General features: G+C 49.2%; 10 protein-coding genes across 10 annotated transcripts; 6 read left to right on the forward strand and 4 right to left on the reverse strand.

Annotated features, from left to right (window-relative positions):
- Positions 1–185: 185 nt before the first annotated feature.
- Positions 186–1481, forward strand: N7443_008039 (ATP-dependent RNA helicase eIF4A; the record flags this gene model as incomplete). The annotated part of the gene is made up of 1 exon (XM_056888095.1): positions 186–1481. The coding sequence occupies one exon, from the start codon at positions 186–188 to the stop codon at positions 1479–1481; it is 1296 nt and encodes a 431-aa protein (XP_056739786.1).
- Positions 1482–2287: 806 nt separating this feature from the next.
- Positions 2288–3973, forward strand: N7443_008040 (uncharacterized protein; the record flags this gene model as incomplete). The annotated part of the gene is made up of 2 exons (XM_056888096.1): positions 2288–2948; positions 3000–3973. The coding sequence occupies 2 exons, from the start codon at positions 2288–2290 to the stop codon at positions 3971–3973; spliced, it is 1635 nt and encodes a 544-aa protein (XP_056739787.1).
- Positions 3974–4792: 819 nt separating this feature from the next.
- On the reverse strand, positions 4793–6546 carry N7443_008041 (uncharacterized protein; the record flags this gene model as incomplete). Its single annotated transcript, XM_056888097.1, has 3 exons — positions 4793–4912; positions 5001–5683; positions 5769–6546. The coding sequence occupies 3 exons, from the start codon at positions 6544–6546 to the stop codon at positions 4793–4795; spliced, it is 1581 nt and encodes a 526-aa protein (XP_056739788.1).
- Positions 6547–7258: 712 nt separating this feature from the next.
- N7443_008042 (uncharacterized protein) lies at positions 7259–8194 on the reverse strand (the record flags this gene model as incomplete). Its single annotated transcript, XM_056888098.1, has 1 exon — positions 7259–8194. One exon carries the CDS (start codon positions 8192–8194, stop codon positions 7259–7261), a length of 936 nt encoding a protein of 311 aa, XP_056739789.1.
- A 915-nt stretch (positions 8195–9109) lies between these two features.
- N7443_008043 (myo-inositol transporter) lies at positions 9110–10868 on the forward strand (the record flags this gene model as incomplete). Its single annotated transcript, XM_056888099.1, has 4 exons — positions 9110–9293; positions 9346–9651; positions 9701–10539; positions 10593–10868. The coding sequence occupies 4 exons, from the start codon at positions 9110–9112 to the stop codon at positions 10866–10868; spliced, it is 1605 nt and encodes a 534-aa protein (XP_056739790.1).
- A 1325-nt stretch (positions 10869–12193) lies between these two features.
- N7443_008044 (uncharacterized protein) lies at positions 12194–13925 on the forward strand (the record flags this gene model as incomplete). The annotated part of the gene is made up of 2 exons (XM_056888100.1): positions 12194–12456; positions 12509–13925. 2 exons carry the CDS (start codon positions 12194–12196, stop codon positions 13923–13925), a joined length of 1680 nt encoding a protein of 559 aa, XP_056739791.1.
- Positions 13926–16133: 2208 nt separating this feature from the next.
- Positions 16134–17079, forward strand: N7443_008045 (putative short-chain dehydrogenase/reductase; the record flags this gene model as incomplete). The annotated part of the gene is made up of 3 exons (XM_056888101.1): positions 16134–16176; positions 16243–16967; positions 17017–17079. 3 exons carry the CDS (start codon positions 16134–16136, stop codon positions 17077–17079), a joined length of 831 nt encoding a protein of 276 aa, XP_056739792.1.
- Positions 17080–22254: 5175 nt separating this feature from the next.
- Positions 22255–23910, reverse strand: N7443_008046 (glycosyl hydrolase family 79 C-terminal domain-containing protein; the record flags this gene model as incomplete). The annotated part of the gene is made up of 3 exons (XM_056888102.1): positions 22255–23024; positions 23075–23184; positions 23243–23910. 3 exons carry the CDS (start codon positions 23908–23910, stop codon positions 22255–22257), a joined length of 1548 nt encoding a protein of 515 aa, XP_056739793.1.
- An 885-nt stretch (positions 23911–24795) lies between these two features.
- N7443_008047 (putative sulfate/molybdate transporter) lies at positions 24796–26109 on the forward strand (the record flags this gene model as incomplete). The annotated part of the gene is made up of 1 exon (XM_056888103.1): positions 24796–26109. One exon carries the CDS (start codon positions 24796–24798, stop codon positions 26107–26109), a length of 1314 nt encoding a protein of 437 aa, XP_056739794.1.
- Positions 26110–26243: 134 nt separating this feature from the next.
- N7443_008048 (uncharacterized protein) lies at positions 26244–26843 on the reverse strand (the record flags this gene model as incomplete). Its single annotated transcript, XM_056888104.1, has 1 exon — positions 26244–26843. One exon carries the CDS (start codon positions 26841–26843, stop codon positions 26244–26246), a length of 600 nt encoding a protein of 199 aa, XP_056739795.1.
- Between the last annotated feature and the right edge of the window lie 154 nt (positions 26844–26997).

Below are 26997 nucleotides of genomic sequence, written 5' to 3' on the forward strand. Positions count from 1 at the left end.
CCCTTTTCATTTCCCCTCGTATCCCCCGTTCTGTCTTCTTCCTCCCGATTTCCACCAACTGCTCTTCGCGGTTCGTTGCGCACACCATCGCAGCAAGCTCATCATCTTGTATCGCATCACTACAATCCAACTAATTTTCCCAATCGTCCAGCGTCTTTCACGTATCTCTTTCCAGGTTTCATGTCATGACGTCTTCTCACATCATCAAGCTGATGAAAGCCGCTATAGTCTCGTTTCTGATCGGGACTTCTGACTGGACTGAACGAACCAACCCCGACCAATGGAACAGAATTGAGTTCATGGACCTCGTCTCTAAAGAGGTTCGGGCCCCTCTTGAGGAAATTACCGTGCCCCCCGAACAGTGCCCTCGCGATACATTCACCGTGCCCATCCATGTCGAGCGACTTCCCGAGGATCGCGCCAAACTGGGCCACCTTGCCATGCTGCCCAATGATATCTTGGCTGGAATCATCCTGCCAACGATGGACTACGTTTCCGTTTCTCGATTCTGCCAGACTTGCTCGTTTGCTTACCGTCTTGTGGCTCGGAACAACGAGTATCGTGTCCTGTTGGCTCAAGTCCCGAAGATTTTTCCCGTGCTGCGTGCCCTGCGTCTTCATTTACGGGTTTCACTCAAGGATATTTTACTCGAACTTCATCAAAGCAAGTGCCGGGGATGTGGCGAAAATGGAACTAATATATTTTTGCCCACCGTTGAGCGTGTCTGCTCGAACTGCCTCCGTTACAACCAGGGGTTCTGGACAATTTATCTGCAGGAAGCTCAGCGATGTTTCAATCTCGAGAATCGTGATCTTGCTCGGATTCCTCGGTTCCGGGATCTCTTCAATCTGTTCGATCTGTATGCTGTGCCATATTTTCCACTTGAACCCGCCCGGCACCGAGCTTTCGTGGCAGTGAGATCCGCCCTGCAGCAGGCACTCAAGGTTCACGGCTCAGCCGAGGCGATCGATGTCATGGCTGAAGCGCAATTGTTGGACCCCACGAACCCGTCATCGACTTCGCAGCAGGTTGAAACCCACTTGTACGCTCACCTGCGCCAGGCCACGCTTGGTACGCTCCCGCGTGATCCAACTCAACCCCCCCCAACTGAGCCGCCCAAGGATGTGAGATACAACACCATAGTTGCTGAGATCACCGACAGGGCCTACCACAACACGGCTAATGTCAGCTTTCCCTACGTTCTTCGCGGCCATTCAGAGGCCGTTCAGCTGTACACCTGCAAAGGATGTGCTGGGATTGTGGATCGCTTCAAGGTGATGCCGAATCACCGGGAGTATATGCGGATTCCCAACTGGTGCGGCGAGGCGGATATTCGGCGAAAAATGGTGGGCGCGACCTTCATCACGTACACCGAAGCGGAGCTGGTCGAGCATGCACGCTCCTGTCTGGGTGCGGGTCTGCGGATGTACCGCTACCAGTTGCTGGAGAATCACCCGGGTGGCCTGGGCTCCGAATTCTGAGAAGCAAGGCTTGGACTCGCTTTAGGAGCCCCTTGACAAACACAACTTCGTGCTTCCACCACTCACCTTTTCGTGACATCTGAGCGGCAGGTTCCAGATATTCCCGTTCGGGGCTACAAGTCTACCGAGGGCATAGCCCGTACAGTGAACAGACAGAGAATCCAGCTCCGTCTGAATATGTTTTGTGTATAATAGTACCTTCTCTTCTTCTTTGTGACTTTCTAAGACATCTGCATTCAGAGCCTCCATGTGGGGTCTTCCAAGTATTTAAATTGCCCCCAGTATTCATGTTACTGTTCATAACGTAATTTGCATGCTGTTCTCCGGAGCTCACAAAACGCATACCTTTGTCTCGTAGCCCGCAAAGAACATGTCGCTACTTTGGAGCCTAAGTAGTTGTCATTATCTCCTAATCTGCAGACGTTGCCCTGGCGCTGAAACACGGGGCTCGCGAGTTCGTGCGGAAGCCGCAGAAGTGATGAGCGTCGCGACTTCGGAACTTCGCCCCACCTCTTTACGGGTGACTCTTGCCATATGCGTTAACAACGCCAATATGCACACAACTCTACAAAGACTCGAGACCCTTCTGTTCACATCTCTTGGCCAGAAGGAATCACGATAAGCGCCGTAGGAAGGTGCCGCATACGCCTCCAATCCGCACTTGCCACGATTTGCACAGGGGTGAACTCACATATTTCGAATTGATACCCATCCATCCGACTTCCACCAAACTCTCTTCAGAGCAATGGTCATGTTCTGACTAAGGTCTCTCAGTATTCCTCGAATCATCCTACTGGCCCATCGATATGGCCTCGAACCCCAATCCAGCCGGGGCGGAGACTTGGGCTTGTCCGAAATGCCCGAGGAGTGGATTCAAGTCCCAGGGCGCTGTCAGGACGCACTTCATGGCCAAGGGCCACGATCTCCATTGCACAATTTGCAACAAGGAGTTTCAAACCGCCAAGAGCTTCATTACACACCAGAAGCAACATCTCAATTCCGACAAATCTTCGCTTCCACCCACACGGGCCGGTGTGACGACTGCGGCCTCACTTCCTAAGAAGCCACAGATCACAGTGAACTCTCTTCAGCCCTCAGGTTCAAAACGTCAACTTTCATCACATAAACTTCCTAGGCGTCCGGCTACAAAAAAGCCCCAGGTTCTCCAACATGAGCTTGATGAACTTCCTCAGCGCCCAGCCACGACGCCTATGGTCCAGGATGGGCCAAAGCAAAAGCCCAAATCTCGGCAGAACCGTTCAAAGTCTCCGGTTTCAAAGAACGAAATCTTTCCGCATCCACTTCCTGAGCGCCCGGCCGTGGATTATGCACGCCAGGACATGCTTCCTCGAATAAACCAAGCGGTTCAAAACCGTTCAAAGCCTCTGTCAAAGGGTCCGGCTCCAATGGTAGGACTTGCAATGTGGCTCCCGACATCGGGCTCTGTCGCCGTGGTTCAAGAATCCCGTATGTAGCAAACTCTTTTTTGGAAATGATTTACTGACAAGGTGCTCGTAGGTACAGATCTCTTTCAGGCTCAGTCGATACATCGTCATGTCATTCTTCAAGTTCAGGAGCAAGACGTGGTGTTTCAAGAGCTGTGGATAAGATGCCACTCACTTCAACTCCTCGTCGTGGAGGGCTACAACCTTGGTCCTTTCTTTGCTCCCAAGAAAATACCCGAAAAGCCTCATTACAAGAATGCCAGGAAGACGAACGATAGAAAAGGTCCTCCTCCAGCACCCGTTATTCCGTTAACAAGCTTCGTGGTCACACCTCAGCAGCTACCAAATCAATCCCAGAAAAGAAGAAGGGCTGTCGTGCTTGATTGTGAGATGGTGCAGGTAGAGGGGAACTGCAGAGAACTAGCATACCTAACTGCAGTTGACTTCCTCACTAACGAGATTCTCATCGACAACTACGTGCAACCGACAAAGCGAGTCTGGAGCTGGAACACAAGATATAGTGGAATCTCCTGCGCCGAAATGAATCGTGCCCGTGCAGAAGGGCGAGCATTGAATGGATGGCAACATGCTCGACAGGTCTTGTGGGAATATGTGGATGCAGACACCGTGCTCATGGGCCATTCTCTCCAAAACGATCTCAAGGTCCTGGGCTTCTACCATTCCAGGATTGTGGATTCTCAAATCCTCACCTCCGAGGCTGTCAGCATTCTTCTCCCTTCAGACATGGCCCTGACCCGCAGATGGGGATTGAAGACTCTTGCTAAAGAGCTCCTGGAAGATGACATTCAAGTCGGTAAAAAGGGACACAGCGCTTTGGAAGATACCCTTGCCACAAGAGACGTTGTCATTTGGTGCCTAAGAAACAGAGAACTCCTCGAGGCATGGGCGAAGAGGAACCGAGACGAAGAGGTGCGCAAGATTCTGGCAGCGAGGAAGAAGACCGAAGAGAACAGAAAGAAGAAGTTGGAGGAGGAAAAGAAAAAGGAAGAGGAGGCTGAAAGGATCCTCCAGGCCATGAATGCTTAACTGCAGGAGTCTACTGCAGAAGTTATATGATGATAATGACCGACTGATCCTTTGCTGGATACTGTCCATTTCCATTTCGGTCTCCATTTCCCAAGATGACACCTGACACCACCATGTCTAAGGAAATGCCTCGGCAATACACTTGATATGATAGCATCCATTGACTTCACCGTACCCTGAAAGGGATTAGGCCTAATGGACTCCACTGCCTACATAGATCGGGAATACTATAGGCAAATCTAAACCTCGCAGGTCAGTCAGCTTGGGACCAAGACATGGGATAGTATAGGATGTAAATCACCTGCACGAACCTGAAAGTTCTCGAAACACTGCATCTTCCCTATCCTGTCGTCTTTCAAGAATTATGTACTCAATAGTGAGAGTTCTCAATCAATACACCGTCTTTAATTCCTGTTCCCTCTTCTCTTCCGCAAAGCATGAACAATCTTCTACTCAAATTTTCCATCCCAATTTGACGGTTTGCCCTGCCTGCTCTTTAATTTCCGATCCAAAGTCTGCCAGGGATGAAGATCCTGCTTGGTAATCAAGGGTTGTGAGAATTATACTGGGAGTCTCACGACTCGCCGCTTTGTCGACCTGCCAGTTATACCCGGTGAGAAAGGTGCAGAACACCTCCAGGGCTAGGCATCTTCCTCATTGAGTGGTCGTGTGACATCCAGATTAGGCATAGACCAACTTCTCTGAACATGAGGCGGTCAAGAATCCATGTTGCAGATCAATAGAAACCCCGAATCTTGTAGGGGTTGTTTTCTTTGACCAGGATGAAAACAGAAAATGCTTCATATCAAATAACTACTCTTAGTGATCATCCTCTTGGTAATTATCCCATGAAAAGCACTGTTCTTGTTCCCTGTAGGATTCATCAAAATCACGAGGGTCATCTTCCCAATGAGGTGCCCTGCCATGGAAACCCAGGTTCTAGAAATTCAATCTGGTTAGCAATATCCGCGTATCAACACCTGTTTCTGGACACAGATGTCTCAAGAAGTCATGGTAATCAACCAACCTCAATGGTAGCCTCCCGGTGCCCGTGGCTCTTTGCGACCTCGTTCCAGGTCTCACGAACTTCGTTCGACGGGTGAAATTCACTGGTACTAATCCACGTGGCTTTGCCTTCGGACCGTTGATAGTTAAGCCAGTGCTCGGCCATTTCGTCGAAGAGGTATTCCAGCCCGTTCTCCTCCACTGTAAAAGCAAGAGAGACGATTTTCATGGACTTAAGTTGAGGCATATTTTGGGCAGCCTGCCCAGCAGCAACGTACAATGTATTAATGGCCTCGGTAGGCTTGATACGGAACACATCAGGGAGCATGTAATCGGGGGGAGGAACGTCATCTGGCTCGATTTCACCAGTAAAAGGATTGACCATTTGGGTTCGCCATCTTGGGTCTTTTTCGAGCAGCCATTCTCCCGAACAAGTAGCACTTGCGAACGACAAGTGGAAAGTTTGCAGCTTAGGCCACTGTGTTGTATTGCCAGGTGACCAGAAAAGCTCTGGACTAATCATGATATTCAGCAATTCAATGTAAACCAACTGCTGGCTCATATTGTGTAGAGCCAAACTAAGACTGTCACATCCAGGAAGAGATCTCTGTAACGCGGGGCGTTTCTCGTAGAGGGGAGTTGCAGCGTAGTCTAGCCTGAAAGTGTCCACAGACTGAGGCAGATCGGAAATGCTCCGAGAAAACTCTAGACCTCACAAATCAGTTACTACTCATATATATGTGGGATTAGGTAGACTGCGTAGGACACCCTAGTGTCTTGAGTGACAAACCTTGACGTAGACGATCTCGGAATTTCTCTTCCTTGTCACCATTCAATTCAGGATCGTTGATCTGAAGGTTGACGGTTTTCAGCCGAGGCAGGCGAGATATGATATGGAGTGCAGCAACTGGGGTGATCTGCCGATAGATGATTGTTTCGATAATAAATTCATCGATGATTTTGATCGGTCGCTCCAGGTCCTCCTTCAGCTCCAGGAAGGAATTTTCATATCTGTCGCCAAGGATGTCCCCAGTCTCAAATCTTTCTTGAAATCGAGTGAGCATTGCATCGCTATCATGACGTGCTAGATGATCGCTAGGGGATTGAGCACATAAACGCAAGGAAAGCGGACGCTGACTGCTCTCGGGCCATGTGCTTAGAACTTCCCAGAGAGCCTTCACCCCATCCGTGAAGATCTGGCTATTTTGGTTGCGATCTGTTTTGTTCTCAACTCGCGCACGGGTCTCCACATCATACTCTGGAAGAACCACCTTAAAAGTAAGACTCTTGAGTAGGCGGCGTCGATATTTGGACAAGCTCGAGGGCTCGTGGCTGGAAAGACCGAATATTCGGCAAAACTCCGGGAGCCGAGCAGGGGTGAGGTGTATGTCCGTGAAATTTTTTCTCTCAACAAAAGCTTGCCATTGTTTGCAGACGCTCGCGTAGACATGCCAGTTGAATTGCTGTACGTTAAATAATCCAGCTAAAGCCTGGGACTCTTCCTGCCACTCGGATGTCAGATAAGAGAAAATCTGGTCGAGAATTTCGGGAGGCAGAGAGAGCGCCATATCGAAGCCTAGCACCCATATGGACCATCAATCTTCGAAAAGCAGGGGATATGGAATGGAAGATCGTTATAGATGACCTGGGACAGAAGAGTGATCACTAACTCAGTGGCCCCACTACGCGGTAGCCGACAAAAGCAATCGCGTTTCGTCAGTCTTCAGGCAGAATAGTTTCACCGCCCGTATAGATGCTCCCACCGTAGGCCGACATTCGACTGTCAACTCTCTAGGTACCTAGGTAACTTAAATGGACGGTGTCCGGATCGTGGATACGGAAATTTTCGGTTCTTTCCGAGAACAAATGATGATTATGTATAGCCATTTATTGGTCAACAAGTAACATCTTCTAAAGCTGATGTATAACCCGTTGCGATGTCAGCATCTGAAAAATCTCGAGTCACACTACAGTCCTCTTGCAGAGACGTTCTGCTGATCTAAAATGTTCAGTACATGCACTTGACTTCTTTAATTTGCTTTTATTTTTTTTGCTTGTCTCTTGAAGCCCACGCCTGGCTAATTGTAATCCCAGTACGTAATTGCTTCGCCCTTGAACCGTATACTATTCTCTGATGCAGTTGACAGTGAATCCCGCGACTACCCTCTTCATGGAAGATAGGTAGGTAAATGGAATGGAAGAGTAGCGGGAGCAGTAGTAAACCAGGATACAGCAATCTATGTGCAATTTGAAGAGTTATAAGCCGAGGACGAAATCTTCTTAGATAGGCGACTCCATTGAAGCCTTTGTTCCATAAAGAGATAGCCCATTAGTTGACATAGGCTCCAAGCCCGCTCCAGGGGACTGTTGTTGTGTAATATTCATCAAGCCTGGCTGGTAGGTACTACGACTGCTGATATCATCAGGTTGAGACGAATCAACGATAGCAGTAAGCTTTCCAAGCACAGCAAACTCCAATTTGAGTTTAATGCTGTAAATGGCGCTTTTCAAAAGCACCTGTAAGTAGTAGAGCCCGAGGAACTCGATGGACACTATGACAATGTCCATAAGGATAATGAGAATATTGATCGCGATCAGCTCGTACATGATCGTTCTGCGTCGAGGGTTTTGTTCGGGGTTGAGTCGGAGTAACTTGACTGTCTCGTGAATGTAGAGCGAGGATATGAGAAATTCCTGCACGCAGAACCAGATCACTTGTAGTCGCTCCACAATTGTATATGCTCGGTTCCAGGGGTGACTTTGCACGAATGCAGATCCAAATGTGGTTATGGTAGTCGGCACCGCGATGAATATGGTGCTGAAGATAATTGCGCAAAGCACAAATCGGAGAATCTTTTGGTTGTACAGCACCAAATGGAGTCGCGAGTATAAAACCACCGATTGTGCAGGCACCAAGAAATAGTATCCGAAGCTCGAGACCGCGAGTGCCAGCCATAAGGACCTAATGTTGAAGAAGTGTAAAATATTCCCGATTCCATTTGGTATTAGCCCAAGGATTGTGGATAATGTGAGAGACCAAAAGTATAGTCCACGATAGTGACGGAAGGTCATGAAAATGAGTAGGCTGAGCTCGGCTGCATTGTAGAGGACAATGGCCATAAGCGCTCCCATGATCGCTTTTATGGCCGTGCTATCTCCCTGATAGCCTCCAACAAGCCCTTCCGGGCCATCGCCCGTGGAGGGTAATGCTGGCATTGAAGGTTCTTCTGTATCTCATGGCACGCACTGTTTTTTTGAGCGGCCTTTTGCGTGGCATAAGGATCCAAGGAAAGAGCGAGGGAACAGCGAAAATGCTCTGGTGTTTATTAGTTGATGTTGGAAGCTTTCCATGGTTCTTGTTAAACTTTGACCCCGGACTTATGGAGATGCGGGGGAGCACGTGTTGTTGCTGAGATGTCTGGCGGTCGAGGCCACCGCGAAGGTGAAGCAGTCGGCAAAAAGAATGCTCCAGTTGGATAGGATAGCTTGGTAGCATCGTAGCATGCTTGCCACAAGTAATCCATTGTAGGCGATAGGGGGGAAACAATTCGCCAAGCATTCTCAGAGGTGAGTAGTGCAGAACTCTATCATTCCGGACAAGACGCGCCTTGAATTGCCATTTATCGATCTCATTCACTTCGTGGGGGTATCATAAAATGGGGAAATAAGCGGCTAGCATCCACAGAGCGGGGAATGATTCCCTTTACGATTGAAGAAGGGGCTTTGTGATTAGACTTCTTACTAAAACGGCTGAGGGCACGCAGAAAACGCGGGGGAGATTGCATTTGCCACCCCTCGAATCCGGGCCCTTTTCATTAAGGGAGTTTACTCCGTTGGTCAGTGATGCGACAACTTGGCACTGTAGAGGGTGAATCCAATCATGGGCCAGGACGCTATTGCGGCCCCTCTCTAGCCCCGTGGGGGAAGCCTGCCCCATGGGGGAGGGGGGGGATCTGACGGCATCAAAAGCCGACTAAACTACTAGACTCGGGTGGGCACAGATAGGATCAAATACCGTGCTATTTTGATTGGTATATTCCTATAAAAGAACTCAGAAATCCCATGAACATCGTGAGGCAGATTGTGAAATTTATGCCACAAACACTCCTCTTAGCACAGCTATCATCAACTATGAGTCTTGACAAGAAGGCCGACCTTCCAGATGACCTTATTGAGAATGATGTCCAGGAGATCGAACAAGTCGACACTTTTGACTATAAGAGCCAGACAGACCTGAGCGCCATCGAGGCAACTGCTGCCTCTAAAGCAGCCTGGCTCATTTCCATCGTCGTCTCTATTGGAGGCCTCTTGTTCGGTGAGTGCTAAATAAACTATAAAAGACCTCGTTTAACAAATTTTTACCATAGGATATGACACTGGCTACATCTCCGCAGTTCTTGTTACAATTGAGCAGTCCCTCGGTCACACGCTTAGCTCGAGTGAGCAGGAAATGGTAACCTCCTTGACGAGTGGCGGCGCCTTGGTGGGAGCTGTAGGAGCTGGTCTCACGGCCGATCGCTTTGGTCGTCGCTGGCCCCTTTGGGGCGCTTGTTTGACATTCGTGGTTGGAACGGTTCTTCAGACGTGTGCATTCTCCGTCGAGCAATTTGCTACGGGAAGATTCGTCGTGGGTCTCGGAGTAGGAAGTGCATCCATGATTGTCCCTATGTATAGTGAGTGCTCTTCTCCTGAGAAGAAGTAACTCTACTGATTGGTGTACAGTCGGCGAGCTGGCGCCTGCTCGGTATCGTGGTCGCATGGTTGCGTTCAACAACATGAGCGTCACATTCGGGCAACTTCTTGCAAGTGCCCTAGGCGCTGGCTTTGCTCAGGTCAAAGGGGAAGGATGGCGCGCTACAGTTGGTATTGGAGCTGTTCCGGCTGTTTTACTTGCAGTGCTTCTCTTCTTCTGCCCGGAGTCACCACGACAGCTGGTTTCCCACGGCGATATTGCCGCAGCGGATGCTGTTCTCATCAGAATTTACCCCACGTCAACTGCGGATCAACGCGGGGCAAAGATTAGGTCGATCGAGCTGTCATTGCAAGAAGCAACTCAGGCAATGAGTGAGGAAACACTGTGGAGCACTTTCAAGCGCATCTTTACTACGCCTGCCACCGGTCGCGCAGTTTTGACCGCATGCGTGATCATGGCGATCAGTCAACTTGGTGGATTCAATACCTTGATGTACTATGCCGCGACATTGTTCTCCATTGTCGGCTTCAATAACCCAACAGCAGTCGGGATCACAGTTTCTGCGACTAACTTCGTATTCTCCATTGTCAACCTTGTTCTCGTTGATAAGTTCGGTCGCAGAACCATTCTTACAATCACAGTGCTTGGCATGTCCATTTGCATGATTGTTGCTGTTATTGCATTTCGATATATCCCTATTGATGCAGAAACTTTGAAACTGACAACTGATAATGTCGGCTGGCCTGGAACGCTTGTCCTTGTTGCCATCATTTGTTACGTTGCTTGCTACTCGTCGGGTGTTGCCACGATCGCCTGGATCGGAACAGAGTTGATTCCGCTGGAGGTCCGGGCAGTGGGAACAATGCTGGTAAGTTCTAGCAACAAATAACCATTGCTTACTTGGGCTAATCAGATGGATAGAACACTGTTACTTGTTGGAGCACTAACATCATCATCGCTTCCACCTTCCTGTCGATGATGAAGAGCTGGACACCTAGCGGTGCCTTTGGATTCTACGCAGCTATTTGCTTCTTCGGCTGGGTATTCGTGATCATATTCTTCCCCGAGTGCAAAGGCATGCCATTGGAAGCCATTCGTGAAGTCTTCAGCACTGGGTTCGGTGTTAAGTACTCAAAGAGATGGCAGAAAGAGCACAAGCATGATGCCAAGGTGGAAACTCTGGTCTTGGGACACTGAAATACGCCCTCAGAGTGCGATCACGGATTATCGCAAGGTAGATTATCAATTGATATCGCTGGCGGACATTTGCAAGACTTTGTGATTAATGCATCCCGAGTCTGATTTATTCATTCATGCCGAGAGTGTCAGGTACATTGAATACCCGTATTCTAGCCATGTAGGTTTGTAAAACCTCAAATGAATATCCAATTTTTCTGAACTTAATCAAGATCCCACATAGCTACCAATAATTAGTAGAGAACAAACTCAGGGTAATAACTTTTGGCATGAGAATGTTCAATAGCCCGCGGGCTGATTGGCTTATAGATTTTTGGTTTTTCTATAGTTACGATCTTTTTCCGTTTATATTCATGACAGTCCCTTCCTCCATTTCAAGGCGGCATGTCAAGGTGATCTAGCGACGAAAAGCCAATAAAACACAGATAAGTTGGCTGAGCAAACGTATCATTGGGGGAGTTCCGTGCTGGAAGTATTTAGACATAATCCCACGTCAGAATAATAGACCCCGTACTTGACCCAGAGCATATCAGGAGGGAGTGGGACAGCATTTGAAATCATCACGGTCAGCTTTTGGCGTCAATACTTATATCGACCCGCTTGATCGGCGATCGTGTTTCTAATGTAGGAGAACCTGAAGCTAGAAGCCAACTCGGGGATAGAAAGCCCCCGAATCATTTACCAGTCATATTTGTTCCAGGAAATTCACGAGATTTTAGTGGCATAAACAAGTAAAAGCATTTGAAGAACGACAAAATCTCAATTTCAATCTCCGATATCGGATCAAGTGCATAGTCGGATTGCAACCCGGGGAGAATATAGGGTATTTCTCGCCAGTAATGACTGAGTGCTTCCCTAAATTAAATTGTGGACTGAACAGCCTCGTCACCAATGTGTTTGTTTCTGGCATTTCCATATATACGCAGACCATATCTTACTAGGCCCCTTCGAGCTCAATATACATCCAAATCCAAACAGAGGTCCAAAATAGCTCCACCGGGTAATGAGAGAATACTTAGCCTGGTGCTACCAGCCAAAAAAAGCCTTTCTCAACAATTCAACGAGGGTCGACCAGGAAATTAAATGGCTAACGCCAAAACCTTAAGCTCAGAGGCAAACCCAGTGATCAAGCACCAAATACGCCATGAATCCACCGCTCCGTCAAGTAGCTGATCGTCCCACGTGATCTCGCGATCAAAAAAACTCTACCCGTCGCGCACTTGGTTTTCCACTAATTATCGCTGTTCTATCATCGATTTCCGATCAAGAAAAGCCTGTATCATCTCGGAATACTAGTGCGAAAGGTCGAAGAATCCAATCTCGCGATGTCCGCCAATACCGTTATCGCTGCTGCTGCTGCCGCGGGTGCAGCCAAGAACGGCCAAGGCATGCCGAGCCATGGAGACGATTCTTCGTCTATGATGAACGAGGATGACCGCGATCTGCTGAAGCTTGGGTATAAATCTGTTCTGCAACGCGGATGGGGCTCGTTCGATAACTTCGCCTGCTCTTTCTCCGCGCTCTACTGCATTGGTGGAATTCGCGTGCTGTTCTACATAGCATTGAGTGGTGGTGGACCCGCTGCTTTGTATGTGCACACACCATGTCTGACGACATTTCATCTCTAACATGTTTCACAGGTGGAGCTCTTGGGTCTCCGGTAGTATTTTGTCCATAATCACCGCCGCTTGTCTCGCTGAAGCTTGTTCCGCGTACCCGGCCGCGGGATCTATCTACTACTGGGCTTTCCGATCATGGGGCGGTGGACGTGTCGGTCGCTTTGTCTCGTTTCTGGTTGCTGCCTGGACACTTGTTGCGTGGACAGCCTTCCTTGCCAGTGACTCGTTCGGTGTTGCGAACTACCTAGTCTCGGAGATCGTCGTGTTCAACCCGGACACAACCTTCCCTATCGTCACCTCGGATGTTAAGGCTCGTGCCGTCGCGTGGGCTTTCTCACTGATATTCCTCGGTATTGCGACCTCGTTGAACTTCCTTCCGTCGCGGTGGTACTCCTGGGTGTTCCGTGCTGGTGTCATTGTCATCATTATCGACATGCTGCTCAACTTTATCTGGCTCCCTATCGGTGTGTCCAAGACTTACGGATTCCAATCGGCTGAGTTTGTTTTCACCTCGACATATAACGGTGGTGGTACTAGCCCTGGCCTCAACTGGGTCTTGTCTTGGTATCTGGTCGGTAGCTGTCTCGTGGGTCAGGATGCTTCGGGTCACGTCGCAGAAGAGACTATCTCTGCTAAGAAGGCTGCTGCTAAGGGTATTTTCTGGGCGACTGTCGCTTCGGCCGCCTGCGGGTTCCCGATCATTATCCTGTTCTTGTTTTGCATGCCGCCCATCGAGACCTTCTACGACACGAGCGCTCCTCAGCCGTTTATCAACATGTATGCCATGGCCCTGGGACCTCGTGCGCACGTTGTCATGACGATTATTTCCATGATTGGCGCTATTCTCAATACTTCAATTTCTCTGGTGGCAGTGTCTCGCCTCGTCTTTGCCGTGGCTCGCGATGGTGTCTTTCCGTTCAGTAATGTTCTCTCACGGGTCTCAAAGTCGAAGCAGCCCCATAACGCGGTCATTTTTATCTCAGTCATCGCGGCACTTCTTCTTTGCACACAGCTGCCATCGCAGGTGGCCTTTTCCAGTCTGATCTCAACGTCTGCTGCAGGCTCCATCGCAGCCTACGGCCTTGTGGGCATTGGTCGTGCGTTTATCACGCGCAAGTCTTTCCGTGCCGGTTTCTGGGACATGGGAAGATTCGGCGTCGTGGCAGCCGTCATAACATTCATTTGGAACGGATTTGTATTTGCGGTCCTCTGCGCTCCGGAGTACTCGAACAGTTCCATCGACAAAGACTCCAGCTTGTTCAACTACGCCATTGTCATCATGGGTGGCGTCACAATCATTGCGCTCGCGGAGTGGTGGCGCAAGTCTTCGGGTGATTGGTTCGGGCATCTGAAGATCACTGACTCGGCTTCTGAAACGGATGCCTCGTTCCAACCGCAAGAGAAGATTGAAGCATCTGCGGAATCGAACGCAGTTTGAGGAAGGTGGAATTGGGGGATCTTGGCTCGATAGAGATACCGAGCCAACGTATATAGCTACGTGGTGATGCGGGTGCTCGGTTTCCCATTTGGGGAGCCGGTAAGTATATTCCCTTCGGGAAGCGCGCATGACGGGTGTTCGAGGCTTCGCTGCAAAGTGAGCCTCGTTCTGAGAATTACCGTTAGAACTTGATCTGGACAATACCAGCGAAAGGACATGCTTGCTTTATTCCCTCCACCGAGCTCGGTGTCTCGCCTTTAGGACTTTGTCCGTGAGCAGACACCACTGACAATTACTGCGTATAGGTCCGCGATTTGCTGCCAGTCAGCTGGCCTTAATCCTTGGCCCCGGCTACTGAAAGCTTGAACACATCCTGTGGTGAGTCCCTTGGGGCTATGCTGGTCTGTCTATATTGTTGGAAGACCATCAATTCCTACACGTCACCCAAACGTGCCGAGGGATCCCGTGAACGACACTCCGCCCGTCGCTTCGGGATCTTCTGCTCTGAGGGTCTCCCACAGGATGGATTTCTTGGCCCATCGAGTCGCCTCCGGTTGATACGATTTGAGACTCGGCAGGCTAGGCAAGAAATCGCGGACTGTAGTCCGTAGTTGTAGTTGTAGATGTAATTTTCGCCACGACTCCATGTCGGGACCTCGTTCTAACGAGAAACCCAGTACCCGAGAACGACATCTAGGTGATAGAGAATGCTCGTTGTCCCCGACTCACGACGAGCATTTTTCGTTACTGTGAGGCAATTGGATGTAAGCCCCAGAAAGCAAGGACTTCGAACTTCTCGGTTCACTTTCACCTTGCGTATGTTTGTCTCTGATTTGTGCTTCCACACTTCAAGACTAACAACACAGGAGAGCAGGGTAACTTTAGACCGGAGAATCTGAGGGTAGGCCTGATCAGGCAAAGCTTCGCATTTTTTTCAACAGACAATAAACTTGACGTGTGTCTCTTCTTATTCGATATCTCGCATCCTCAGTAGATCTTCTCTATGATGTCTCTGCTCGGCTTGACAGATGAACTCTTGCTGGCCGTATCATTCTACCTAGACATTGAAGGACGTCAGTTCCTTCGCTTGGACGCACCGCGTTGCTACCCCGTGGTCAACTGATATCTCTATGCATAATCCATCTCAGAACTCAACTACATGGGCTTTTCCTTGGGTACCAGAAAAAAGCGGCCAGGAACGCAAATCTTTCGATCAAGAATGCGAAGAGCGGAGGGACCCGGCTCATCAATGCTACGGCTCATGGACATCACAAGGCTGTCGTACTTTTACTTCGACATGGCGATTGATTGTACGTTGGCATGCAAAAGACTCAAGATGCAATGGAAAGTGCGCTACGATATGGTCGCAGGGACATGATCAGGATCTTGATTGGCAATGGAGTAGATCTAGACTTTGTGAACAAGGATAATAATAGGATTCTACACATTGTGGCTTAAGTAGACCAAGCGGAAATGATCAAGTTTAATCAACCCGGGTGTTGATCTCGATCGCTGGGGTCAATGGAACGAATCAGTATTGCATGTGTCGTCCGTGGCGGGGGTGAGAATGCTGTTCGAAATATCTACCAGACTTTGCCAGAAGAAAGTCACTATCGAGGACCTGGAAGTCTTGGACGATGAATCATGGTGATTCCCTTACTTAGTTTATACTTGTCGCTGGTTTTTCTCCTTATACCTAACTTGACGTGATGCTAGGGAGTAGGACAGCCAATTATCACCACTCAAAGTCATGGAAAGACGGCCATTCCTGACCTCACAAATGTGTCGTATTTTTGTTGCATTAATCAATTGGGGGTGTCAAATTCAAAGCGAATGAGCTTCCCCATGTCCCGGTGTTGAGCTGGTAGATTATAAATTAATTCCATGGCTTCACTATGGGTATGAAGTCATCGCGCCATAGCAATCCAGAACAGAGAAGAGATAGAGACTTTGAATGGAGAAATGTAGCTCACTGCAATTTCCTATTTCCTACCCCAAGGTGACTTGGATAGGGTGGAGATACTTGACGTCAGACGCCAGCTACCCCGGCAAGAACACCGATCCTTGCCCGAACCGGGCGCATGCCCACTCGAATTGAGGGGCCCAGAGTCTGGCCTTGTATTGACACCATTGTTGTTCCTATTACCCCCACGCGCGTTCTGCCTTCCTGAATTGCAGCCGTCCCTCATCTAGTGATCTACAGAGACAATGGCCTTCGCTCGCAGGCTCGCGATCCTCCCAGGAGGTCTAGGTAGGGATGAGATGTGATAAGCACCAAAACCTTGGGAAATCAGCGTTAACTCCCATTGTGTGCCAGGTGGACTTGGCTCAAGCATTGGCAAAAAATTGCAACAGCAAGGAGCTCGTGTTGCCATTTTGTATGCTCCTTTTGAGGCTGCTCGACGAGATGAGCTGCTTGAGCAGGGATACGGTGGAGGCTCTGACATCGATGACATTCGCACCTATGAATGCGATATCACATCCCCCGACTCTGTTCAGTCGGCTTTTGCAACCCTCGAAAAGGACATAGTTTCTCCTGATTCATCGCCTGTGAATGAGAGGGCGTTCCCAAGCATCCTTATCAACACCGCTGGGTATGTGTCTCTGAGTGACATGGAGATCACACCTCCTGAGGAGACCATGAAGCATTTGACAACCAATGTATTCGGTCCGATGCTTTGCTCCCAGGCCTTTGCGCGTCTCTACTTCGCTGCCTCGAAGGCTGCGGAATCCTCGCCTAATCCGCCGCCGCCAGGAAGAATCGTCAGCATCTCGTCGCAGGCGGCGCACGCAGCACTGCATCGTCATGGCGCTTACTGTGCTTCTAAGGCTGCACTCCAGGGCCTCACACGCAGTATGGCTTCGGAATGGGGAGGTCGTGGTATCACCTCCAACACCGTCTCGCCTACTGTAGCATGGACGGCTCTTGGCCAAAAGGCCTGGGGAGAGGACTCTGTCAGGGAGGCATTCCTGGCAAATATTCCAACTGGAAAGTTTGCACTTCCCGAGGAGGTTGCCGATTCGGTTCTATTCCTTTGTCAGGTATGTCACGTTTGTCTATTGTGATTTAATCTGCTCACTTTTCATGTAGGACTCCAGCGGCATGATCAATGGTGCCGACATCCGAGTTGATGGAGGCTTTACCATCCGTTAAACCATGTGGAACTCTTGTTGTGTCATTTTTTTGGTATTCACTGGCCTATTAGCCCATGTAATCATTGTCTCGGGTTGGTATGATGTCTCCTCGGTAACATTTGGGAATCACAGCTCTCAAAGAAGTAAGCATATCTTTGCTCTGTCTCAATTTATTATGTAAACGGCGGACCTGTGAAGTACTGTATCGGGTTAGTTTTGCCTTATAGGTTTAGTGCCCCAATACGCTGTTTTGTAACCTCTCCCGACGTCGCCCTTTCGGCCTCTCTTCCCTCCCTGGAACTCCTCTATATTGCACTCATCACCGCCCCCTTTCTTTCCCTCTAGCCCTCACCGACGCACTGCCCCTTTCATTTTATTGGAGATGCCGCTCGATCCGAGCCCCAGCTTGTTCTCGCTTCTCGGGCTGGAACGGTAATTGCACAGGAGCAGAACCACTGGAACGATCCAGCCCGCAGCTGAATCGTGTGGCTTCATTTCGGTACTCCTACTCCTTCCCCAAGGGAGTTATTACGTACCATGCTACGAAGCTACCTAGGTTTCCCTCTGCCAGTGAGCCTTGTTCGTCTCTGATACCGCTGGCCTTCTTCGCAACTGTACAGTGCTGGTGTACTCACGACGCCACATGCCCCGCTCCGTCCGTTCTATCCGAGGTTACCCTGCACAGCTCCGGTGTCACAGATCGCTCTCGGTTCCCTGGCCACGAATACCATGGCGCCTACTTGTCCCATTGTCGGTCTTCCAGGCTCCACTACATCCAGTAAAGAAATAGAACTGCACTTTTCGGTTTCTTTGCTTCATGATTCAGCTTCAAGGATAAAGCGACATCCACCTACAGAGCGTGTCCACTACGCTTTCCACAGTCCTGGGGTGTGTGTGTGTGTGTGTTGCTGGTGCCCATTCTGCATCGCCAGACAGCCATCGAGCCATCCCCTTTTCAATATTCAGTTATGACAGAATATCTGACACGGAGCAGTCCGCTAGCAAAGCTGCCCACAGATTGCTGGCTGCTAATTCTCAATAAGCTATCGCTCAATGATGTCATTTCGCTCTGTGCTACCTCTCGAGATCTTCGTACCTCATCAGAGGAGACTTTGTACCGTCACATTTTCATTGATTGGATAAATCCTCCATTGGACCGGGTTGTCTCTCTACTAGGGGCTATTTTATACCGGCCTCAGCTCGCTACCTACGTGCAACACGTCGTGATTCTCCCGACAATTCTTTTAAACCCATCTCGTAATGGATATGAGGATTGGACACCGCCCTCTATTCGGAAGGCTGAAGTGAAATCCTCGGCTTATTTTCGAAAGGTGGCCGATATGGCAAAGAACGTTGTTTCTATAGCAGAATTTCCGTTGTCTCGGGATTGGCTGGTAGCCATTGAGGAAGGAGATCCATATGCCCTTGTGGCACTATTCCTCTCGCAGCTTGGTAACCTCCGAACACTCCGTTTGGACTTTACTTTCGTCTGGCAATCCGGATGGCCAGGGAGAATGTTGAGCCATGCATTATCGTCTGCCCAACATGGATTATCCCGATTTTCTCACCTCGCCGATGTCGAATATGGAGTTAATGCCCCCGAGACCCCTTTTTTCGGTGATGAGGTCTACGATTATATGGATGGTTTGCCAAAGTGCAACCCTAATCAATTTCGGGCCTGGTTCTTTCTACCATCTCTGAGATCTCTCGAAATTTGGCTTCAAAGCCTTGATGGGGTCCTCAATGAATTTGCATCGCGACAAACCCTAACGCGGCTGGAGAGGCTTGTCCTCACCCATGTTGCTGCTAGTGAAGAACAAGTTGGTCGTCTCTTGCCTTTGACTGGATCGATCGAGTTCTTCCACCTGGGACTCGTCTATCATATCTTTCACGTACCCCATCTAGAGCCTCTTGCTCAGGGGGAAGCTCTCATAAGAGGATTCACGCCTATTCAACGAACTCTGAAGCACCTGTCGCTTGGGCTCCAATACTATCCCAAAGGAGAGCCTAAGGTTTGGAATAATGGCAATCCACAGGCCCTTTTGGATCCGTTTCAAGGCATTTTGAAGCATTTCACGGCTCTTGAGTCTGCAGAATTACCTGTCAGTATGCTATTTGGGTGGCATCGAGACGGAAAACCAGATATGTCCCGGCTGTTACCAAGCAGTCTCCGAAAGCTCTGCCTACGTGCGGATATGTGCACTGTTCGTGGGAATCAGTGGTATATTTCCTTCCTTATGTCTACTCTGAGATCTTCTATCTTTTCCTTTCAGATTGCTGCACCTCATCTAAAACGGTTGGTTGTGCGCCTGTTCGCAAGCACAAGTCGGTCAATGTGCCGAGATAACATAGAGGAATTCAATTCATTCACTGCGGAAAATGGGATAAATATGAGCCTCAGCCTTATTCATGATTCCCTTCCGCCGGGACTTTGGACAGGGAGTAGAGATTTGACGGAATGGGTACCCTGGGGAACTCCAATCAGTGTAAAGAAACGTCTGCGTGAAAAGGCGAATCGTTGGTGATAATGATACATTTCATCAAGCGAGAAATTAACTCCGACCTTTATCCTTGCTTTTTCTCGTTCCAATTTTATGCAGACTTCGAAAGATATCACCTCTCTAGAGCGGCATGGTCAACAAATTGCCAAATATCTGCTAGAGTTTATCAGGTTGTTTCTGTATTCGCTACTAGTTACGAGCGACGTTTCCGTTTTCAAACCTGTCGGTTTCCCTTCGCGGACTCGAGCTTGAAAATGGTATGTGTCACATAACAAGAAAATTTCCTTTTTATTTCCTTTCTATACTAGAGCGATGATGCTAAATTATCCATGATGTTATTCATATTTATTAAAGGTACAAACAGGTTTTGACACAATCTCTGTAACATTAAAAACCCTAAATCAACAAATCACATAATATCATCTTATATTACCGACTACTACTCGTAGCACGGAGTACGGTAAGAAAATTCAATAATCACTTTATGGGAAGGATTTCACTATCGCAGGTCATATCGTAACAGTGTACTCTTTAGCCAATTCCAAGTTTTTCCAGATTTATCAATGATGTTACTTCATAGATTAAGCGAAAGGGTACGTAGAAACTGCCGCGCCGCGAGAAGAAGGTTCGCAGCTTCTCGCACGGTAGTGGGCCGGGGGCGCCGCTCCGCGCTCATTAAGAGATGAAATCCATTCCCACCGCGCACCGCGCATCACTACAAACACGGTCACAGAAGTCTACCGCTCCTTCAATTGAACTATTAAAATGAACACAAATCTAGTGATTCAACTGTCTACGTCCATGATAGCAACTGTCTGCTATGGGATAGGCTTTTCATGTAGCTTATGTCCATCAGAGCATTTGACCTACGAATAATTACCGCGAAACCACTCGTCTCTAGCCAGGTCATTGTTGGTGCTATCGCGTTCTTGGGGTTAATATCTACACCGCCCGTGTTTATGGAAGCAAAATCGGCGAAGGGCAAGGAGCTACGTTCCCGTAGATTATTATATCTATCTAATCTTTATATCAGGGCTGTCCTAGCTGATAATTCAGTATGAATTAGTAGTTGCAAACTTCTCCTACTTATTTTAAATAAGGTAAGGACGTGCGAGAGGGAGAATGACGCTTATATTGCCAGCATCTATCTATCTCTCTCTTGCATTCCTCAAGAACGCACCCACCCCAACTCTTCAAAAAGGCAGCTCAAGAAAATTCCATAATATTCACTCTCCAGGCAAGTTCTGCAGATCCCCTAGATGCAATAAACTCAGACTTGGATGCAAGTATTTGAGCCTTTGGTACTACTCTCCCCGCTCCCTCTCGAATAGCCTCTTCTATTGCCTCATCCTTGATCCCCGTCATGATAACCAAGAGCTCATCAGGAAGAAGTGGACCTGTGTACCTGCACCGGTAGTTGGTTTCCCTCATCCTTGCATCGATCCTTGTCCTTAAGGTGCTCACATAATCCTAGCCCATGTCCCGCATAGGCAGCGTAGGCTTCCCAAGGGTGGTATTTGTAAAGGCCCGTGAGTTTTGGAAGACCTAGGCACTCCGCCAGGTCGTTGATATCTTCTTTGTAAACTGCCGCAATTCCTGGTTAGCTTATTACGACGTATGGAAGGGTGGCAGATTTGCTCAAAAAAAGGAGCCGTTTGACTAGTTCGCTCACGATTTGGACGTCTAGGGATGCTGCCAGACCTAATTTTTTCCGGAAATATCGCCATGCTTGTCGGGGTGTGTCGTTCCACATATCTTCCATTGAAGAGTAGGGGGGACTATTTGGGTTAATATGGTGTGTCAGAGAGGCATGACTGAATACGGAGATATGTGTAAGAGTGATGAATTAGTGCTATGGGAGAAGTAGGCTATCTAGTCTACAAACATGGTGGAAGTTGTATGTTAGGAAATAGTTCGCTGTGGGAAATGTACCTAGGATGGTATGCAGCACGTGACGAGAGTCGCCTTATCATTTCGATATAGCTGGAGTCATCTTCGACGTGACCAAGGTCCTCGAATGAACCGTCTGGGGTGACGAAGGGATATAATCCTGCGATATGTTTGTGAGTGTGATTTGATTTCCCCGAAGGTAGGTAGCACCCTACCCATATGAAGCCGTGAGAGGAATGCCTATTGATGGTTTCGATAACGTCATTCGATCCATTTCGTATAATACGCTCGAAGGCCAAAGGCAGTAGATGAAGATGAATGTCAGTCCTGTGATGAGGTATTTTGAAAGCATCTTTGTGCTCGGCCGAGTTGGCGCAATCGATGGATTGCGGGGTTGTTTTTGGAACATCGGACGTGGTAGTACTGGTTGCTGACAAATACGTCTCCCTCTGATTGCCTTTGCAGGTGCGTTACAGGGTAGTGGGCGGTTAAGGGGGCGGCCAAAGGGCGGCTGGACGTCCAAAGTTACGGGTGGAAAGGCAGCTATTTCTGGCCTCAAAAGCGGTCATTTTCGGCGTCAACCCCATAGGTCCTCATATTCTAGTTGTAAAGTAATCCTTATATTATTCTATGAAAGACGAAGCCTATAAATGCAACAGTAACTAAAAGAAATACACTTTTACCAGTGTCACGAATACCATCATTCTTTTTACCAGAACTGCTTGATTTAGACTGTAGTTTGGAATCATGGCTTGTGCAAAGCAATGTCAGAACTGGATGTATTCAAAGTGCCAGGAAGATACTCACTTCAAGAATAAAAGGACCGCCTCGGTGTCAGGCACAGACACCTCAATTTTCCCATCAATAACACTTAAAGATTCCTCGACCAATGAGCCGTTGGTATAATGCCCTTTGCCTAGGTCTATGGCATAGGTCCATTGCTCTCCTGCGTAGGATACATTGTTATTGGAGCCGCCCCAATCATAACCTACGGCTGTAGATCCTCCATCTGCATGCATTCGCCGCATGGTAGCCGATGTCACATTCTCACCAACATTGAGAGTGATGGTTGCACTTTCTCGCACAGAGTTGGAATTCTCATTCCACTCTTTCATGTTCACCAGCGCAACCCTCTCCGCTAGATCGGAAGTTAGCCCATGGATCACATAAGCCGTAAACCGATCTTGACCCGTCAGGCTAACTTCGCTCGCTTTGCCCAGATTGGCCGATCCGACAAAGTCGGTGATGAAGGCTGCAGCCGGGAAGATACCCTGCACGATTGGACGCTTCGTGACTGGGCCTGTGTCGTCGGGGACCCAGAATGCATGTGTAGCTTCGGGACGTTGAGTATTCGATACCCGTTTTATACCGCGGCACATAGCCGCGAGATGGAAATCCACGGCCCATATGGCGGCACCAAAGCCGCCGGCGAAGTCGATTGGGACGGGACGGAGAGTTGATCCGACCTCGGACAGGATGAAGGCAGTTCCAGGATCATTCTTTTCGATGTAGTCTATGCTGGATTGGTAGGAAGAAAGCCGCGATTGGATGAAGGTGTGGTCCATCAATGTTTCTAGGGTCTGTTAGGGTGATCTTTTCAATCAGAGAAGCCGATATTCTTACCTTGCAACACCTTTGCAGAGTAGGAATGTTCCTGGTTGATGGTGTAGAAATGCTCCGCTGCAAACTTCCCCCGGCCATTCTTGTTAATGCCATCCTTGAAGATAGCCTCTCTGCATTGGAAAAGTCAGGTACGAGACGGTCGGAAATGGGGAATGATAGTAGACTCACAGGCCAAAGGGGATATTTGAAGCTGAGGCATGATTAGAAATATCGCCTACTTCAAATATAGATGCGGCATCACCGCTGAGGTTGAATTCTTTCGTGATTGCATCCTCGACCTCCAATGCACGAGTCACATACTGTTTGGCTGTCCAGTGATGATAGTATCCCGGCTCATTACCGAGCGCAATTCCCGCGACGCGATCCTTGCCGAGTGCATTCCACGCATTCTTGACGTACGCCATGGTATGAAGGATATCCATTTCACGGCCCATCGGTGCTTGAAAGGTCATGGTCGCATTTTGGAATCGCTTGAATCCATCGAAATAGCTTGGTCCAATGTAAAAGCTGTCCTTGCTGTTGTCTGGGCATCCCGGCCCAGCGAAGCAGTGAGTGGCCATGGTGAGATCCTCCTTGATGCGGAGTAGGTCCCCGCTAGTGCCGCCGACCCGGATGATGAGCGGCTTGCTCATGCGGGAACCTATTGCGTTAACGACGTTTTCTGAGAAGTCGTTGGCAAATTTAGGCAGGAACGCAGCTTCGAACCCAAAACTGAAAAAGTCGGCCGGGACGGCGACCGCTCGGGATGGGCTCGACGTTGGGATGGAGACCGTGAGATAGGTGTTCGCGTACACAAGGGTGCCGAATCCCAGCGGTGCGAGGAGTACAGGGCGCATGCTGAGAAAGAGGTGGGAATGCCTTGATTGTCGAGTCGTGTTTGAAAGATCATGATGCACCATATATTTGTAGAGAAATCGATACGTTGCGATTGACCCCTTGAAGAAAACAGCGAATATTGGGTTTCGAGGATGACTCGGATCGACCTAGACTGCTCGATTCCGCGGGGGCCATTCGGCTCCGAAAGCTTAGCCATCGAGCGGTTGTCTTGGCTATTGGCTGCTATAGATAGGACAGTTATTTCGTTGCCTATTTCTCGGCAGAGATAGACCGGCTATCATTACATTCAATAGTCTAGTCGCGAAGAACCCATGGATTCGACAGCTCAAACGGTACAGCAACCGCGCCTAGGTCGGCCTTCCACAGTCTACTTACTGGAGTGTCCTGTCATCGATAACTGGAAGCCTAGAAGTCAACCCGGAGACTTATATTCAAGTCCGGGCCTGTCTGTACGGACCTGTCTGTGACGACACCTGCAACATTCACGAATCAAGGGGCTGCTGAACCAACGATGGGCTGACAAGAGCCACCCTCGGCTCAGCAGCGGCAAGCACACAATACCCCAAAAAGCATCTACTTGCGGTTATAAAGATTACTCTAGAACCTCGCGAGCTTTCCGTACATGTGATAATCGACGCCAGAGTATACGGTACGATACAAGGTGCCTTATACGGTGTCCGACTCGAAATTAAATGTACCGACCTGTGCCATGACCTGAAAGTCCAGTTGAAACCCGGGTTGGCAACACGCGTGGTGTCAAATGCGGGGCAAGGCGGAACCCGCCGATCATGAGAAGCTCACCCGCCTACACTCTACACTTCCTTAGTTTACTCCCCTTCCTCGACTTCCCGAAGGTTGAAGGTTGAAGGTTAACACATCTCACCATGACCGCTCAGACACTGCGGGAGATCTCCGCGCATAACCTGCGCACCTTCAAGCACCACTATGTTTCTGAAATCTCAGGCTCTCTGGGCGATCTGGGTACCTTTCTGCCCATCGCTATTGCACTTGCGGTGAATGGGACCGTGTCGCTAGCAAGTACTTTGATCTTCTCCGGAGTCTATAACATTTTGACCGGACTTTTCTTTGGAATTCCCCTTCCGGTTCAGCCTATGAAGGCTATTGCTGCGGTGGCTATTGCCCGCAACTTCTCTAACGGTTCGATCGCGGCCGCGGGTATTTTTGTTGGTGCCTGTATCTTGCTGTTCAGTGTCACCGGTCTCCTTCGCTGGTTCGCAAATGCGATCCCAGTCCCTGTGATTAAGGGTATCCAGGTCGGCGCGGGTCTGTCACTAGTCATTTCAGCCTGTGGCGGTATGCTCAAGCCGTTGGGCTGGATCAGCCCATCTTGGGCCGATAACCGCATCTGGGCCATTGCTGCATTTGTCGCCTTGATCGTTACCAACATTTATCGGAGGGTGCCGTATGCGCTTGCATTATTTGCAGTGGGTCTCGTCTTTGCCATTATACGCACCGCGCTGTCTGGCCACATGCCCGGTTTCGAAATCTGGCATCCATACATTGTGATCCCGAACCCTCGACAGTGGCAGGTCGGTGCTTTAGATGCTGGTGTCGGTCAGATCCCTCTAACTACTCTCAACTCTATTGTGGCTGTAGTGCACTTGTCTCATGATCTGCTGCCTGATGTGCGGACCCCGTCGATTACACACATCGGTCTTAGTGTCGCAGCTATGAACCTTCTCGGCTGCTGGTTCGGGGCCATGCCTGTCTGCCACGGATCCGGTGGTCTCGCAGCTCAATACCGCTTTGGCGCACGCTCAGGCGCCAGTGTTATTTTCCTCGGCGTGTTGAAGCTCATCATCGGCTTGCTGTTCGGCGAGACCCTGGTTGATCTTCTGAAGCGCTTCCCTGCTGCCTTCTTGGGCGTCATGGTCGTTGCAGCGGGTCTGGAATTGATCGGCGTCGGCGAGAGTCTCAACACCACTGGCGCTCGGGATCTGGGTCAGGCAGAAAGCACTCTTGGGTCTACGGACCAGCATCTTGGTCCTGTGCTTACAGATCAAGAGCGCAAGCGCCGCTGGACTGTCATGATGATTACGGTTGGTCTTCTGGTCGGATTTAAGAATGATGCCATTGGTTTCATTGCCGGTATGCTGTGCCATTGGGCATATGAGATTCCAAGCTGGTGGGAGAAGCGTCGCAGTCGCTGGTCCGAGGGACGTCTTCGTCTAGACTAGTCTCTACTACATTCGACTCATTTTCGGGGTATCTGGATATTTACACGGCCCGTAGATCGTGAAGCCAATTGCGTGCTGCTCAGACAACATTCATCTTCTGCATTCTAGTTGACAGCGAATTCAAATTGATACCACTAAATCACATCCGAAATATCAACATCCTTATCCGTCTCAAGTCTGATTCCAGTCCTCGGATTCTCATATTCGCGATGCTCCCTCGCCACCCTCCCATCGATATCGAAGTTCCGCTTAAACATCCGTCCATCCACATCCCTCACTTCCCGATGGTGACTGGTTCCACCAGCAGTATCATAATCCATATGCTCATCATAAGCCCCAGAATCTCGATCGAGGATCTTCGTCCCAAATGGATTCGTCTCCAGGTCATACGAGGTAGCTTCATCTATAACCGGTGCAGGCCCGCCATAGGCAGTCGAGATGTCAAGACCCGATGGATCTTCTTCGTCGAGGTCTGTGATGCGCTTTATACCGCCTGCTGATGTGCCATGGTCTGATTCTTTGATTTGGAGCTGTTCCTGGCCTGTGCGGTCATAGCGGCGCTCTTCAACAATGGCGGGTTGGCCGAGGTCTTGGGTTACTGCGCGGACAACGGTTGTTCCATCGTTGTCGGTATATGAAGTTGTTGCATGTCGGCGTCCGGTTGTGGCGCTCCCATCGCCTGCGTTTGTTGTGGAGCTGTAGTAGTAGGAGGAACTGCTGTAGGAATCAAACATCTTGAAAGAGGTTGAGTAGGTAGACTACAAAGGGTATAAGCTGAGTGTATGTGATTCAGTTCATTCAAAGTACTTCTCAGCCGTGGAATAATAATGAAGGTGCCTTATATTATATATTCGTCGGGTTGTCAGGAAGTTTTATGGAAGGTTCGCG

The sequence above is a fragment of the Penicillium atrosanguineum genome (genome assembly GCF_028827265.1).
Source record: "Penicillium atrosanguineum strain IBT 20685 chromosome Unknown utg000006l_segment0_segment0, whole genome shotgun sequence".
Taxonomy (NCBI): domain Eukaryota; kingdom Fungi; phylum Ascomycota; class Eurotiomycetes; order Eurotiales; family Aspergillaceae; genus Penicillium; species Penicillium atrosanguineum.